General features: G+C 40.3%; 2 protein-coding genes across 2 annotated transcripts; both read left to right on the top strand.

The window, feature by feature from the left end:
* Positions 1-1,547: 1,547 nt before the first annotated feature.
* ttc32 (tetratricopeptide repeat domain 32) lies at positions 1,548-3,107 on the top strand. The gene is made up of 3 exons (XM_037087087.1): positions 1,548-1,705; positions 1,887-2,053; positions 2,894-3,107. The coding sequence occupies exons 1-3, from the start codon at positions 1,590-1,592 to the stop codon at positions 3,019-3,021; spliced, it is 411 nt and encodes a 136-aa protein (XP_036942982.1). The 5' UTR covers positions 1,548-1,589; the 3' UTR covers positions 3,022-3,107.
* A 2,007-nt stretch (positions 3,108-5,114) lies between these two features.
* On the top strand, positions 5,115-11,602 carry LOC119012884. Its single transcript, XM_037087086.1, has 21 exons — positions 5,115-5,275; positions 5,352-5,428; positions 5,528-5,623; positions 5,719-5,843; positions 6,198-6,341; positions 6,440-6,529; positions 6,627-6,791; positions 6,867-6,963; positions 7,362-7,579; positions 7,658-7,814; positions 7,897-8,105; positions 8,192-8,309; positions 8,420-8,619; positions 9,245-9,359; positions 9,439-9,608; positions 9,700-9,797; positions 9,894-10,024; positions 10,735-10,924; positions 11,065-11,206; positions 11,290-11,419; positions 11,506-11,602. The coding sequence occupies exons 1-21, from the start codon at positions 5,259-5,261 to the stop codon at positions 11,571-11,573; spliced, it is 2,757 nt and encodes a 918-aa protein (XP_036942981.1). The 5' UTR covers positions 5,115-5,258; the 3' UTR covers positions 11,574-11,602.
* Positions 11,603-12,401: the final 799 nt, after the last annotated feature.

The raw sequence follows: 12,401 nt of genomic DNA, 5'->3' as shown, positions 1-12,401 counted from the left end.
TGCGTCCATCAGCAAAGAGGACCCCTGTCCCGGATGAACGTGAGTGATGGATGTCTGTTCTGGTTCTGCCAGACCAAAGTGGACTTTGATACTTTGTGTTAATTCTCTCAGCAAACGGCAACATTTAGGGGCTCAAGAGGCAGTGCCAACTCCCCAGGATGGTGTACATAACACTATTTGCATCAGGTGCACAGATTCCTTTTGAGACTTTCCATAGCTACGAGGAGTTTTACGTGGTCTCATATAAACAAACCTGATCTCTAAACACAGGAATCTGCTCATTTTGTATTAATGGGATTCATGAAAATCCAGTGAGTCTTCTGGAATGAAGGACTCTTGAGATGCGGCCTTAGTTTGTGACTTCCTGAATATTTTGGGGTGCAGAAAACCCCTTAAATCACGTGATGTAATAGCCTCCAGTCATCCACAGCTTGTATGTTTTTGCCATTTTCTCTGCAGTGTCAACAACCGGTGGACTACATCTTCTTCCACTGGGTCAAACTGGTTTCTGTTTGATCTGTTTCAACTCGTCCACACAGTCTGGAGATAAATGGGCCGTTAAAGGGAAGTGCATGCCTGGTGAGTGACCTACACTTCCTTAAGGTGTCATTTTTCACCAGGACAGTTGACTTCTTCACCCGGGTGATCGTCTGAGAATTTCTCACCAGTTTGCTTATGGGTTGCCTCCTTGTTGTGTATATACTGCAGCGAGTGTCCACATTGTCCAGAGACCGGTGCGACAAATATGGAGTCACATTCCTGTCTTTAAAATGGAAAACACCCCCACTGCAGCATTATTCAGATAACACCGGTAGAAATAGTAAGCCACTGACTGAAATTTCATCTTCATTAGATTTGATTTTGAGATATGAGTCAGCTCTGCCCCCTGCTGTTAGAAGGCATATTCATTTTAGACATCAGAAATCATACATACACATGGTTTGGTATGGATTTCAATCACCACATGGTATTGTGGGCTTTCTAATCGGGAAATAACATTGTGTGACAATTATCCACCTTTTGTATTTTTGGAATATTCAGACTAACATATTCATCATGATATGACTTTTAAATGTACTGCAGTGCTTTATGATTTTTCAGAGGACATTTTCTTCTAAGTATGCTCACCATGCACAATAAATATAAGTAATATTTACATGGTATATTCTATGTTTGAGTATGCAGTAAAGTAAAAAAAAAAAAAAAAAAAACACCCATTCAAAATAAAATAAGACAATAGGTATAAACATGAAGAAACGTATACTTATACTTAGTATAATATACACAATATTAATAATATGGAGGAATTGTGCATCACAAGTGGATGTTTATCATATAGGATAAAATTAAGGAAAAAATAAGCGATACATTATATGAGATTTAACTGAAAAATGTTTCTATTCATATTAATTAATATCAGATAAATTATTTCAGAGAAATGTCGATATTTATTTCAAATTCGTGTAAATATTTTACAATATTTCCCTTTCAGCCTGCTGACGGTAAGCCCCGCCCACATGAGGCGACCTGAGACGCGACTGAACTTTGTCTGGAGTGACGTCATATCCGCAACTGAAGATAAACAAACCATGGAGGAAGATAACGCACAGCTACTCGAACATGCTCACTCTGAGTTTAAAAGGCAGAATTTCAAACAGGCAGAGGAACTGTACACGAAGTTCATCTCTTCCTGCTTGCAGTCCAGGTGCTGTTTGTCCTTTCTGTAGAAGTAAGACGTGCAAACAATTAACTGTAGTCGAACTAGTGTTAAAACATATTCTGTAACCTGTTTTCGCTAGCTGCTAGCTAACGTTGATCCTATTTTTTTCTGTTCAGTGTTTTTAATCGCTCCAGATGGCTGTATTAACTGTGTCTTGTTTTCACAGGGGGTGTGACGATAGTCATTTGGCCACTGCTTATAACAACCGCGGACAGATAAAGTACTTCCGGGTGGATTTTACTGAAGCAGTAGAGGACTACACTTCAGCGATACAGACTGATAGCCGCTCTGAAACCCCTTTCTACAACAGAGGACTCATCCACTATAGACTAGGTAAAGATAATCACACACAATAATGTCTGAACTGGTCAGTCACACACAGTTTAGACAGCTGTCCGCCATCGCCAAGCCCGACCGAGCAGCATAATGACTTCCGTTCTGACTTCAAAATAAAAGTCAAAATTATAATATGTTTATTTTGTCCTTTTGGTTTCATTATTAATCTAGGTCCAAAGTAAAATTGAATAATGAATTTAAGGAGAAATCTATCGTATATGAGAGACCTGAAAGAGTTGGGTTTATCTCTCCAGTAGGTTGGTAGATTCATCCTTCGGCATCCTTTCTCTGTCAGTGGCCACAACACTATCTGAAGTCAGGATTAAAAGCCGATTAGCGCTGAGATATCTGAAATGAGAGCAAAATATGGATTACAATGGAAGATCCCTGTCTGCACTTTTATCAAACTCAATAATGTTTTATTAAGTGTTCAGAATGTATTAGTATTTATTCATTTTATCCAGAGAAAGAATTCCTGCCTCATTAGTTAGAATCCTTCCACTCCAACACAGGGTCTTTGGGTCAGGTTGAGCATACAAAGATATGTTTTATTCTAGGTCTGACATATTCTATGTTTGGTAATGCTCAGAAGCCTTAAAACGTCAAGGACAAATCGCCAAAGATTCCATGGAGTGACCCAAAGTCGCCTATTGATTAGGTTGGAAGATTTTGAATGTGGAGTCAGTCTGGTATGTTCCTTCCCAAGACACTAGATGGAGTTGTGTGTTCACGTGTTCCCATGCTGCCCAGAAAATAATGCTGCCAGGCTGGCTCCCAACAAACCAGTTTGCCAGCATATTCCTTATAAACTAATACACTTCTTTCTTTATCATCTAGGTTTTTTTGATGATGCCAAGAGGGACTTCCAACAGGCATTAAAGCTCAATCCAGATTTTGAAGATGCAAAAGTGAGCCTGCAACAGACTCTTCTGGACCAGCAGCACAAGATAAATAGAGGATACTGACACGCTCATTTAATTTTGATTAATTTAATTTGTGCATGCATTTCTGTAAAGCTGTAATATAATAAATTAAAAAGTCATCTAAATTATTCAAAGGTGCCCGAGTGAAGTTAAATCTAGACATGTAACACAGATAACAAAGCAATCAGTACGAGCAGTGTTCCACGGGGGCGCATCACATATCTGGATTTCTGTCAAGAGGAGCATTGATGATTCTTTTTCTGCACTGACTCATGACTGGAGAAAATGTATTTACTGGGCTGAAAAATTAAAGTATATCATTAAGTCTGTTAGTAGACAGCACAGAGTTGGGGTTGTGATAAAGACACTGGGAGTATATTTGTGACTATAAACAAAATATAATCAACTGTTAGCACTTTGTAATTAAAAGGAGTTTTGGGGGTCACAGTGTATCACAAAAGGTAAGGAAGTAGTCATTTGGCTACATTCAAGGAACATTCAGGATATTGTGGGAACACTCACATGCAATATTATCTTTGGTTCTCTACACTTGGTTCCTGTAATGTCTGCAGGTAGAAACTGTACATCCCGAGAATGTTTTGAGCATGTCCCCGCTGGTGTAAAAGACATCACCTTGGAACATTTCCATTACTATAAAATATCCCCTCTGGGTTTCTAGACTATGCTCTTATAACAGTCCCACTAAGTCATGATATGGAGTTCTTGAAAGGTCAGGGGGACATTATTTGCCAACATTCAGGACATTCTTGGAGCGTTTGGGGGACCATTACTATGGAAAAGTCTCTATATCACATTCTAATAACATCTCCAGCTAGAAATTGTGCATTCTGAGAATGTTAAAAAAAAAAGTTGCCTTGTAACTTACCCAGAACGTTCCCAGACAGTCACGATTTGGAGTTCTTCAAAGGGTAGGGGGATGTTATCGGGTGGCTATCAAGGAATATTCAGGACACTCTGGGAACATTTGGGTGATACCATAGGACGTTCCTGCTAAGTTTATAAAAAATATTCCTATAACATCTACAGAGCCTTGTCTTTCTTTATGAGAACCGTTAGGGAACCAAACTATAAATCATTCTGATTTTCTTTTAGCACATTTTGTGGTAAATGTTTCTGTCCATGACCTCAGGCTGGTGTGTTTTTTCAAAGACACTAGATGGAGCTGTGTGTTCGCTTGTGCCCTGAAAATAACTGCAGACTTACAATCATAAACTCGCACACTTCCTTCTTTATCAAGTTTTTTTTTTTTTTTCTCAGTAATGCCAAGAGGGACTTTGAGCGAGTGAGAGTATTCAGGAATACCAAAGTTTTCACTATTTTTTAATAAAACCCATGATGTGCAATGGGAGTGCCTCGGTGAGATGCCGTGAAAATGACCTTTACCTTGAAATTTTTGTTCAGCAGAGCGGCGATAACTCCTTTCCTGCAGTGACTCGATACTAGTTGGAAAATTTTTTAATGGCCTCATAATTGAAAGTATATCATTGTATGAGCCCAGCTCAGCCCGGGAGCACCAGGTGAAAGGATGAACTTGGGTTTTACTGTCAGCAATAAAGACACTTGGAGGGGGCTTGTGACTATAAACAGGACATAATTAAGTGTTAGCATATAGAGTAATGAGTCTCTCAGCTGCAAAAGGAAGAACAGGGTCATCGAATTGGAGCTCAGTCACAGCCTAAAAGTGCACTTTGTAGTTTTGGTAGAGAAACTCTGAAAGGTAATATTTACAGAACACTGTTTGAGGTGAGAATGGTGGCAGGGTCTGCCACAAATATAAACAAAGTAAAACAGTATGAAATTGTGTTGAACTTTAAGGTCACTTTGTTTATTCAGTTGTGAAAACAGTTCATTTAGTTTGTTTGAGCCTGAAAATCAATTAATGAAGATTTTTCTCTTCTGTTTAAAATGTCTTGAAATTAATTAGTCGTTTATTAAATTCCATTTGTCAGATAGAATTATCAATATTTTATTTATTTATTAATTTAGTTAATTTTTACATAAAAACTGATGAATGTCTTTTCATGACAAACCTCAGCTGAGGTGGGTGGAGCATGACTGATGTGCCTCACCTGTGCATTATCATTACCTGATGTATAAATCAGCTGGCGATGGCTGGGTTAATCAGTCAGCCCTGTCACTGCAGAGTTGGGTTTTGTTTTTTTTGTTGCGTTGGTAGGGGCTTGCTGGGGTTTCACTGCTGAGTTCTGATAGTGATCGGATTCTTGTTGTTTTCTGTTGGGCTGCACTCAAATTTCAACATGAAACTTGAGAACATGTAAGCTCGTTTTCCTGTTTTTAATATGTGCTTTGTCTACATGAATGTTTCCAATATGTGTGTTTCTTTGTTTAAGTTTGTTATGGAACTTGATGGCTGCAGTAATCGTCTTGGGTCAAGCAAGGCCAAATGGGAAGCTCAATTCGCAGTCAAGTAAGCTATCTTTCATTCGAATCACTTTTATTTGACTTTTTGAATATGGTTCACCTGCTCACAAGCCTTTATTTATTTTTTTTATTTTTTTAAAAACAGACAGTGGTCTAAGGTCAGACTGTGCGGGTAATCTCATGAGACTGTCGTTGGACAAGGCTCTAGCTGTGGGGAACCAGCTTGAAGTGGAAGCAATCAGTGAGTATGAAAGCTGCGAATGATGAGCAGATTGTGGTTCATCCCTGGGAGACGTGATTTCCTCCCGTCATGTTTGCCTCTTCTCCTTCCCACAGATGGCACACAGCACATTGTGCTAACACCCAGCCTGGCTGCTCAGTGTGGATACAGCATGGAGTCTGACCCGTGGGGTAACACCAGAATCTACACGTCTCTGATGTCCTGCTATGTGGACAACAAAGTATGTTGAGAAATTATTTGATGGCACTTGATTGTACTTTTCCAGTGATGAAACACCTGGTGTGGTCCACTATATTTCCTATTCTTCAGGGTTATCTTGAAGCAGCATCATGTAATTTTTACCTTCAAATCATTGATGGTGTGGTGTCCTATAATATGACTGGTGTCTTGTTAAATGTCCAGGTCTTCAGAATGATTCTGTGAAAACAAGCTTATGTATTTAATCAAACAAAAGCAGTAAATCCTTACACTGACGCTGAAGCCAGTCTTTAAACAAATCACACATTAATGATTTTTTTTTTTTTTTTAATACGAAAAAATGTCATGTCCTCGAGCACTTCTTTCTTTTTGGCAGGAAGATACAACATTCAATATTGGCCTGAGACTCAAAATGCACGGCCAGAGTCCATCAGACATGGTCAGTCATGATGTGATGCAGACATGCAGCTACACTCGGTGGGCCTCCAAGGAGATTCTCTGTGACAGGAACTACATGGAAGTAGGTCACTTTACATTGATCCTACCATCATGTGGATGTGCTGGGGCCTGGAAAATGGAAAATGCAATTTTTTTTTTTTTTTTATTTTTTTTTTGTAGGTGTCAAACCACATGGCTATACCAGTTCAACAAGCTGAAGCTAAGGGGCACATTCAGGAAGAGGACTCAAAGCTCAATGCCATTCCTGACGTATGTTTATCATTCAGACTACAGTTGACACCCTGCAAAATTTGCCATCCCCTACAAGAAAAGAAATGAGCAGGATTACTTTTTCTTTTCCCCACAGGCATCTGGTGAGGCACACGGTATCTGGAAGATGACATTTTACACCCCAGAGCCAGTGTCAATGGTGCTGAGGGAGGCTGAGCAAGCTGGTTACGGTGCCATGACGACGTCAAGCCGCCTGGTTATGAGAAGCCCGTATAATACAGCAGAGACTTATTCAGAGGACGTAAGCAACACGCCTACATCTCCAGTTGTTCCTTTATGTTCCTCCTCATGATTTACATTATTTTCTCCTCTTTAGGTGGCTGGAATCCCAATGGAAGTTTTCAAAGTGAGCACTTACCACAAGACGCCACATGGTCTGACTATGGTGAACTTGGCAGCTGCATGCCCTACAGGTGAGTCTCACCTAGTTTGATTTAAAGCACAAAACACGATAACTGGAAGAATAGAAGTTCACTGAAAGAACTTGAATACTTGTTTAAACCTAGTTTAAAGTGTGTGTACTTGACGTTGGTCATAACACTTTAAACTAAAACATGAGCTAGAAGTTAAACCGCACTAACTTCAGTTATTCAGCAAAGTATAATTGCAGTATGAAATAAAACTAGTTTACTCAAATTTAACTAATCTCTCTGACGTAAAAGAAGTCAGAAGCAGTACCTAGACACATACTTAAGTAAAGTGGGCAGATTTATTTTCAAGGACTTGAATAGTAGACTTTCAAGTAAACAACTAATACACTGGTGTCCAGTGTACTTGCTAAAGTTGACTAAACTGTTAATCTCATTGACAGGTGGCGTCCTCTTCACCAAGGACGTAATCTCGTGGCATGTGCCTCGCCGTGTGACACCTCTGCTGGACGGTGGCCATAAAATCACAGAAATGCACATGGGCATCAACGGGCAGAAGCTGGATAAATCTCAGATGGCCATGCGGGGGTACACACTCACTACCACAGACTTCCACATCATCACTGAGATCCCAGTGGGCTCGCCTGATGGCTACTTCAAGGTCTCTAGATTTGATATGCAACACTCTGGCCACTGGTCCATTTGCATGTTTTATTGAAATGTTTATGAATAATTGCAGAGCCATGCCCCAGATTACCAGTACCACATCACATACTCTGTGGAGCCCATGCTTGAGGTACTGTGGAGGATTGACAACTCCAAGGAAGACACCAGATACAAGGTTTTGTTTCCCATTACCACCCCTCTGATGCCACGACCTCCCCACAGCCAAGACCGTAAGACCTGTTTTCTGTAAGACTCTAAAGAAATTCAGGCTTGTGAAAGAAGGTTTAAAAACCTGCCACTGTATTTCCTCAGATACTGTCCCAGAGGAGCGGGTGTTCAGTGTTCATGTGGGAACCTTCCTTCATGATGTGGAGCTGAGGAACATCACCTTCTCAACCGGGGTTCTCACTATTGAGGAGAGCAGGGCCAGGGGTTTCACCGTCCAGGAGCATAGCTTCCCCAACGGCACAAAGAGCTTCTCTCTGCAAGTGCCAATTGATGCCGACGTTGTCCTGAAACATGTATGTGTCCTGACTGTCTTTTGCAAAATATAACACTTGGGTGTCTTCTTTGACATGACCTGAACTTTTGTTTTCTGTACGTGCAGAATCCTGAACCCTTGGTTACAACCTACTTCCTCCCTCTGGTCTTCGGGTTCATCATCCTGCCCGAAGAGATGCCATTCGCTCACCCAGTGGATGTGGAAACTTCTCTGCAGGACGTTGGTGAGATCGCCTTTTTGTTTTTGACTTTTTAATTTATTTTATTTTTTTTCCCCCAGATTTAAAAGTGAGATGAAACGGCCAAGTGATGGTACGTTCTCCTCTGCTTTCAGTGTTACCTACTGTCACAGGCACCTGTGACCAGAACCAGTTTTACATCAGCGTGACATATGGAAGTCAAGGCAGCAATTTCCAGACCATTGTTGGCCCCCGACAGCTCTCGCCTGAAATGGCTAATGCCTATAATTTCCAAGAAAATGCCACACACTTCAGCCTCATAGTGCCATACAATGCCATTGACACAGCATTTGAGGTTTGTCAAGAAACTGAAACACCTGAATTGAATAACTTTTTTTTTTTTTTTTTCTTGCAAAGTTTTTCATTCTTTATTGAGCACTTGAAATAAGGATTTACGTGCATCTGAGTAACTGTATGGGCTTTAGAATGGGATGGGCTAGCTGGTTAGCATGCTAACTTCAGTAGATGCCACCACAATGGCAGATGGTGTCAAAAACTGGTATCCAAATTCTGCAAAATTTCTTTTAATGGTTAGATGTGTTATCAGCTGTCTTACACATTGCCCCTGTTTTATAAAAATGACAAGAATTTGGAAGAAACTGGAAAAATGTAACTTCAATGAAATTTAAATTCTTAAGATGTAGCAAAAGCAAAATTTTAAGAATTTCACCACACAGTTTGTTTTTGGTGTCTGGCTTTTCAGATTCTTTAACAAACTTGTGGTAAAACAATTCTGATGTGAAGACATTTGTAACTGTATTGGCAAAAAACATATTTAAATTTTATACTGCATATTCAATTGTGATATTGGGATGGATTTCAGTTTGTCCAAAAAATCAGTGCAATGAGTCTCACTGCATTAGATGCATTTGTTTTCAATATCCAAGATTTTGTTGGTGCAATGTTAACTTGTCTCTCAGCTAATAACCTCAGACTCCATCAAAGCCAGACTTGACTTGCTTCTATATGAGCCAAACAACAACTGGGTGCTGGCTGATCTCTACCTGGCCTGCAACTTCCCCCTGACAACAACTGGTGAGATAAGAGCTTGTCCTATTTATACAGTTTTGGAATATAGGACAGATGTTTTATACCTTGCTGCCTCTACCCTCAGCTTGCTACCCCAATGGAACAATAGCAGCTTGGGCTGTGAAGGTGGAGTCGGTGCCTAATCTCATCCCAAGTTGGCTGACACTAAAGGACCAGTCCTGCAAACCTATGTTCAGCGATGATCGTTTTGCATATTTCTCTTTCAGTGCCGACTCCTGTGGGACCACAAGAACAGTATGTTTAATGTCATCTTAGTTCTAGAAACTTGAGTATTCCTAGGTTAATTGTTGGTTAATGCTGTGTTTTTTGTTTTTTTTTCTCCCAGTTCTTTGACAACTACATGATGTATGAAAATGAGATCAGCTTGTATTCCAACAATCGCAAGGGAGCAGCCTACACATCACCTATAGACCCGGATTACAGGTAGGAGGGGTTCAACCAGTCCCTTTTATCCTGATGTGCCATCTGGTCAGTGAGAGCTTGTGTTTAATTGTTTTGTTTTTTTTATTATCTCTTCAGGCAAACCATTTCCTGCTACTATGTGGTCAATGACACTCAGACCATTTCCTTCAGCTATAAGCCAATAAGCAGTGAGCCCACCGCAGAAATCGGTTCAGGACAGCTGATGGTGCAAATGAGGCTAGCTCAAGGTAAGATTGTATTTTACTAAATGGATATCACTTATCTTTTGCCTTGAAACCGCATTAAGGGACATTTTAAAAGGAGAATTCTGCTATATTAAATGTTCCAGTGTGCTAATGGCTACCTCCAGGTCCAAAGCTCCTGCTCTGATGTGGAACACTAACATTTCCCCAGTACTCTAAACTCCCATACAATGCTAACTACAACTAAATTTGGCAGCAGTACATTCACATGCTTTGTCTGCAAGTGATTCATACTTTATCATCTTTCCAAAATTTTGGAACCAGTCCAATAGCTCACCATTACGACAATGTAATGACAATTGTACTATTTTTGGCAACTGACTGAAAACGCATTCACTAATGAGCTGAGGAAGTTCTAGGTTTGTTTTGTATTTTTTGAAAATCAGCAATATGCAAGGTTGTTAGACATTTTGCAGAATAACCTCAGCCTGTGAGTGGCCAAAATATTAACTTTTCACTTTCAACATCACTTTTGGCAAACTCAACTTTAGCAGTTGTTGCCCCTCAAGATGACAATTTTTGGTTTCCTGAGTCACAAATAACCCCTTCAAACATTTGACTAAACAGAATTTTCTTTTTCCTCTAGAAGTCAGTCACTAGTTATCCAACCTCTCGTCAGACATTTTACAGTGCTAAGGGCCCACGTTACAAAATACTGGACTTCACCTTTTTTATGTCATTTTAATTTTCTTCAGATGCATCCTACGAACTCTTCTACCAAGCAGAAGATTACCCAGTCATGAAATATTTGCGGCAGCCTCTATACTTTGAGGTGGAGCTGATGCAGTCAACTGACCCACAGTTGGAGCTCATCTTGGAGAACTGCTGGGCCACCCTTCAGGAGGACAGAACCTCTCTGCCGAGTTGGGACATCCTTGTGGACAGGTAGTGCACAGCATGATCTAACACTTCCACTTTGATGGCTTATTTCACCCTTGACTGAGTGGTGCATTTATGCCACATCAGTCACAAGACATAGTTTCTCTAAAGGATGTGTCGACGAATGTGTTTAATTTTCTCACTAGTTGCCAGAACCAGGATGACAGTTACGTGACCATCTTCCATCCTGTTACAAGTGACACCAGGGTTGCAGTCCCGTCACACATCAAGCGCTTCTCTATAAAGATGTTCACCTTCACCAAAGATGAAGAGGTTCTGAAAGATGAGGTAAAAAAAAAAAAAAATCTATTGGCTTTATGCACATGGGAGTGCTGTGTGTAGCCCTGCATAATAAATCATTCTGTCTGCAGATTTATGTCCACTGTGATGCAGTGATTTGTGATATGAGCAACCAGGCAGACGGAGTATGCAGAGGCCAGTGTGTGCATCCTACAGGCATGAGTAACTCAAGGCATCAAAGGATAAAAGAAGTGAGAATGGGTAAGTGACTATAAACTGTATGGAACATTTTATTAAAACTGCTTCTACTTGTGTGCAGTTTTTGATTTATACTATCATGTTTCCAGAACGAAGTGCTGACTCCACCCATCAAAGGCATATCTCCACTGGACCCATTCTTCTAAACACTCAGTGAAACCTGTGAATAAAGTTTCTTAAAACATTTTTGTCAATCTGGTTTTTTTTTTTTTTTTTTGCTTTCCAACTGGGGGGGAGTTGTACTGCAGTGAATTCTGGCATTCTCAAGGCCTGCATGACCTCTTGTTACTAGTGTTCCTGTTGCAGATTGGCTGCATCAACAATAGGTGACTGTTGTATACAGCCAATGCACTCACAGCTACAAGAAGCAATTTGACAAATTGGTCAGAGGACTAATGTTACCATGATATGGAGTCTCTTCAGAGCCCAGGCACACTTGTAAACCCTGACTTAATGTTTCCTCTTTAAAGGAGTCTTTAAGCACATTGCCGCTTTGACATTTTAATCTGAAATATGGCCCCATAAAATCTCATTGAGATGGACCCAGTTAACATCTACACTTCATTGCAGAAACTCATTTAAGGACCTTGAAAAGAGAATTTGTTTATCCAGCAGTGCACAGGATTATGTTGCAACTTGATGGCGCTCTTGACCACATGGAACTTATATGCCCACCCTGGAGCCCACAACAGCCAATGAGATCATGTAGACAAGTGACCCCTTCTGAGTCACCTGCGGCCTTTGGATTGATGAGATGTAGTGGCGATCTAATATCAGCAATATAGTTTGGTTTTTAAAGCCATAACCTTGGAAATTCAAGTTTATGCACTTCTCTCTCAGGCTGTTTGTCCACCTGAGCTCTGACTTTTATATGCATAAAGTTGGTGTAAAATATACCTAGGTTTTAACCCCTGGTTCTTAGGGGTATTGAGGTCATAAAATTGACCTAATTACACCAATATTTCAATTTATGTACAACTTGTCA

Source organism: Acanthopagrus latus, chromosome 22 (genome assembly GCF_904848185.1).
Source record: "Acanthopagrus latus isolate v.2019 chromosome 22, fAcaLat1.1, whole genome shotgun sequence".
Taxonomy (NCBI): domain Eukaryota; kingdom Metazoa; phylum Chordata; class Actinopteri; order Spariformes; family Sparidae; genus Acanthopagrus; species Acanthopagrus latus.
This window is presented reverse-complemented; position numbering and strand designations above follow the sequence as displayed.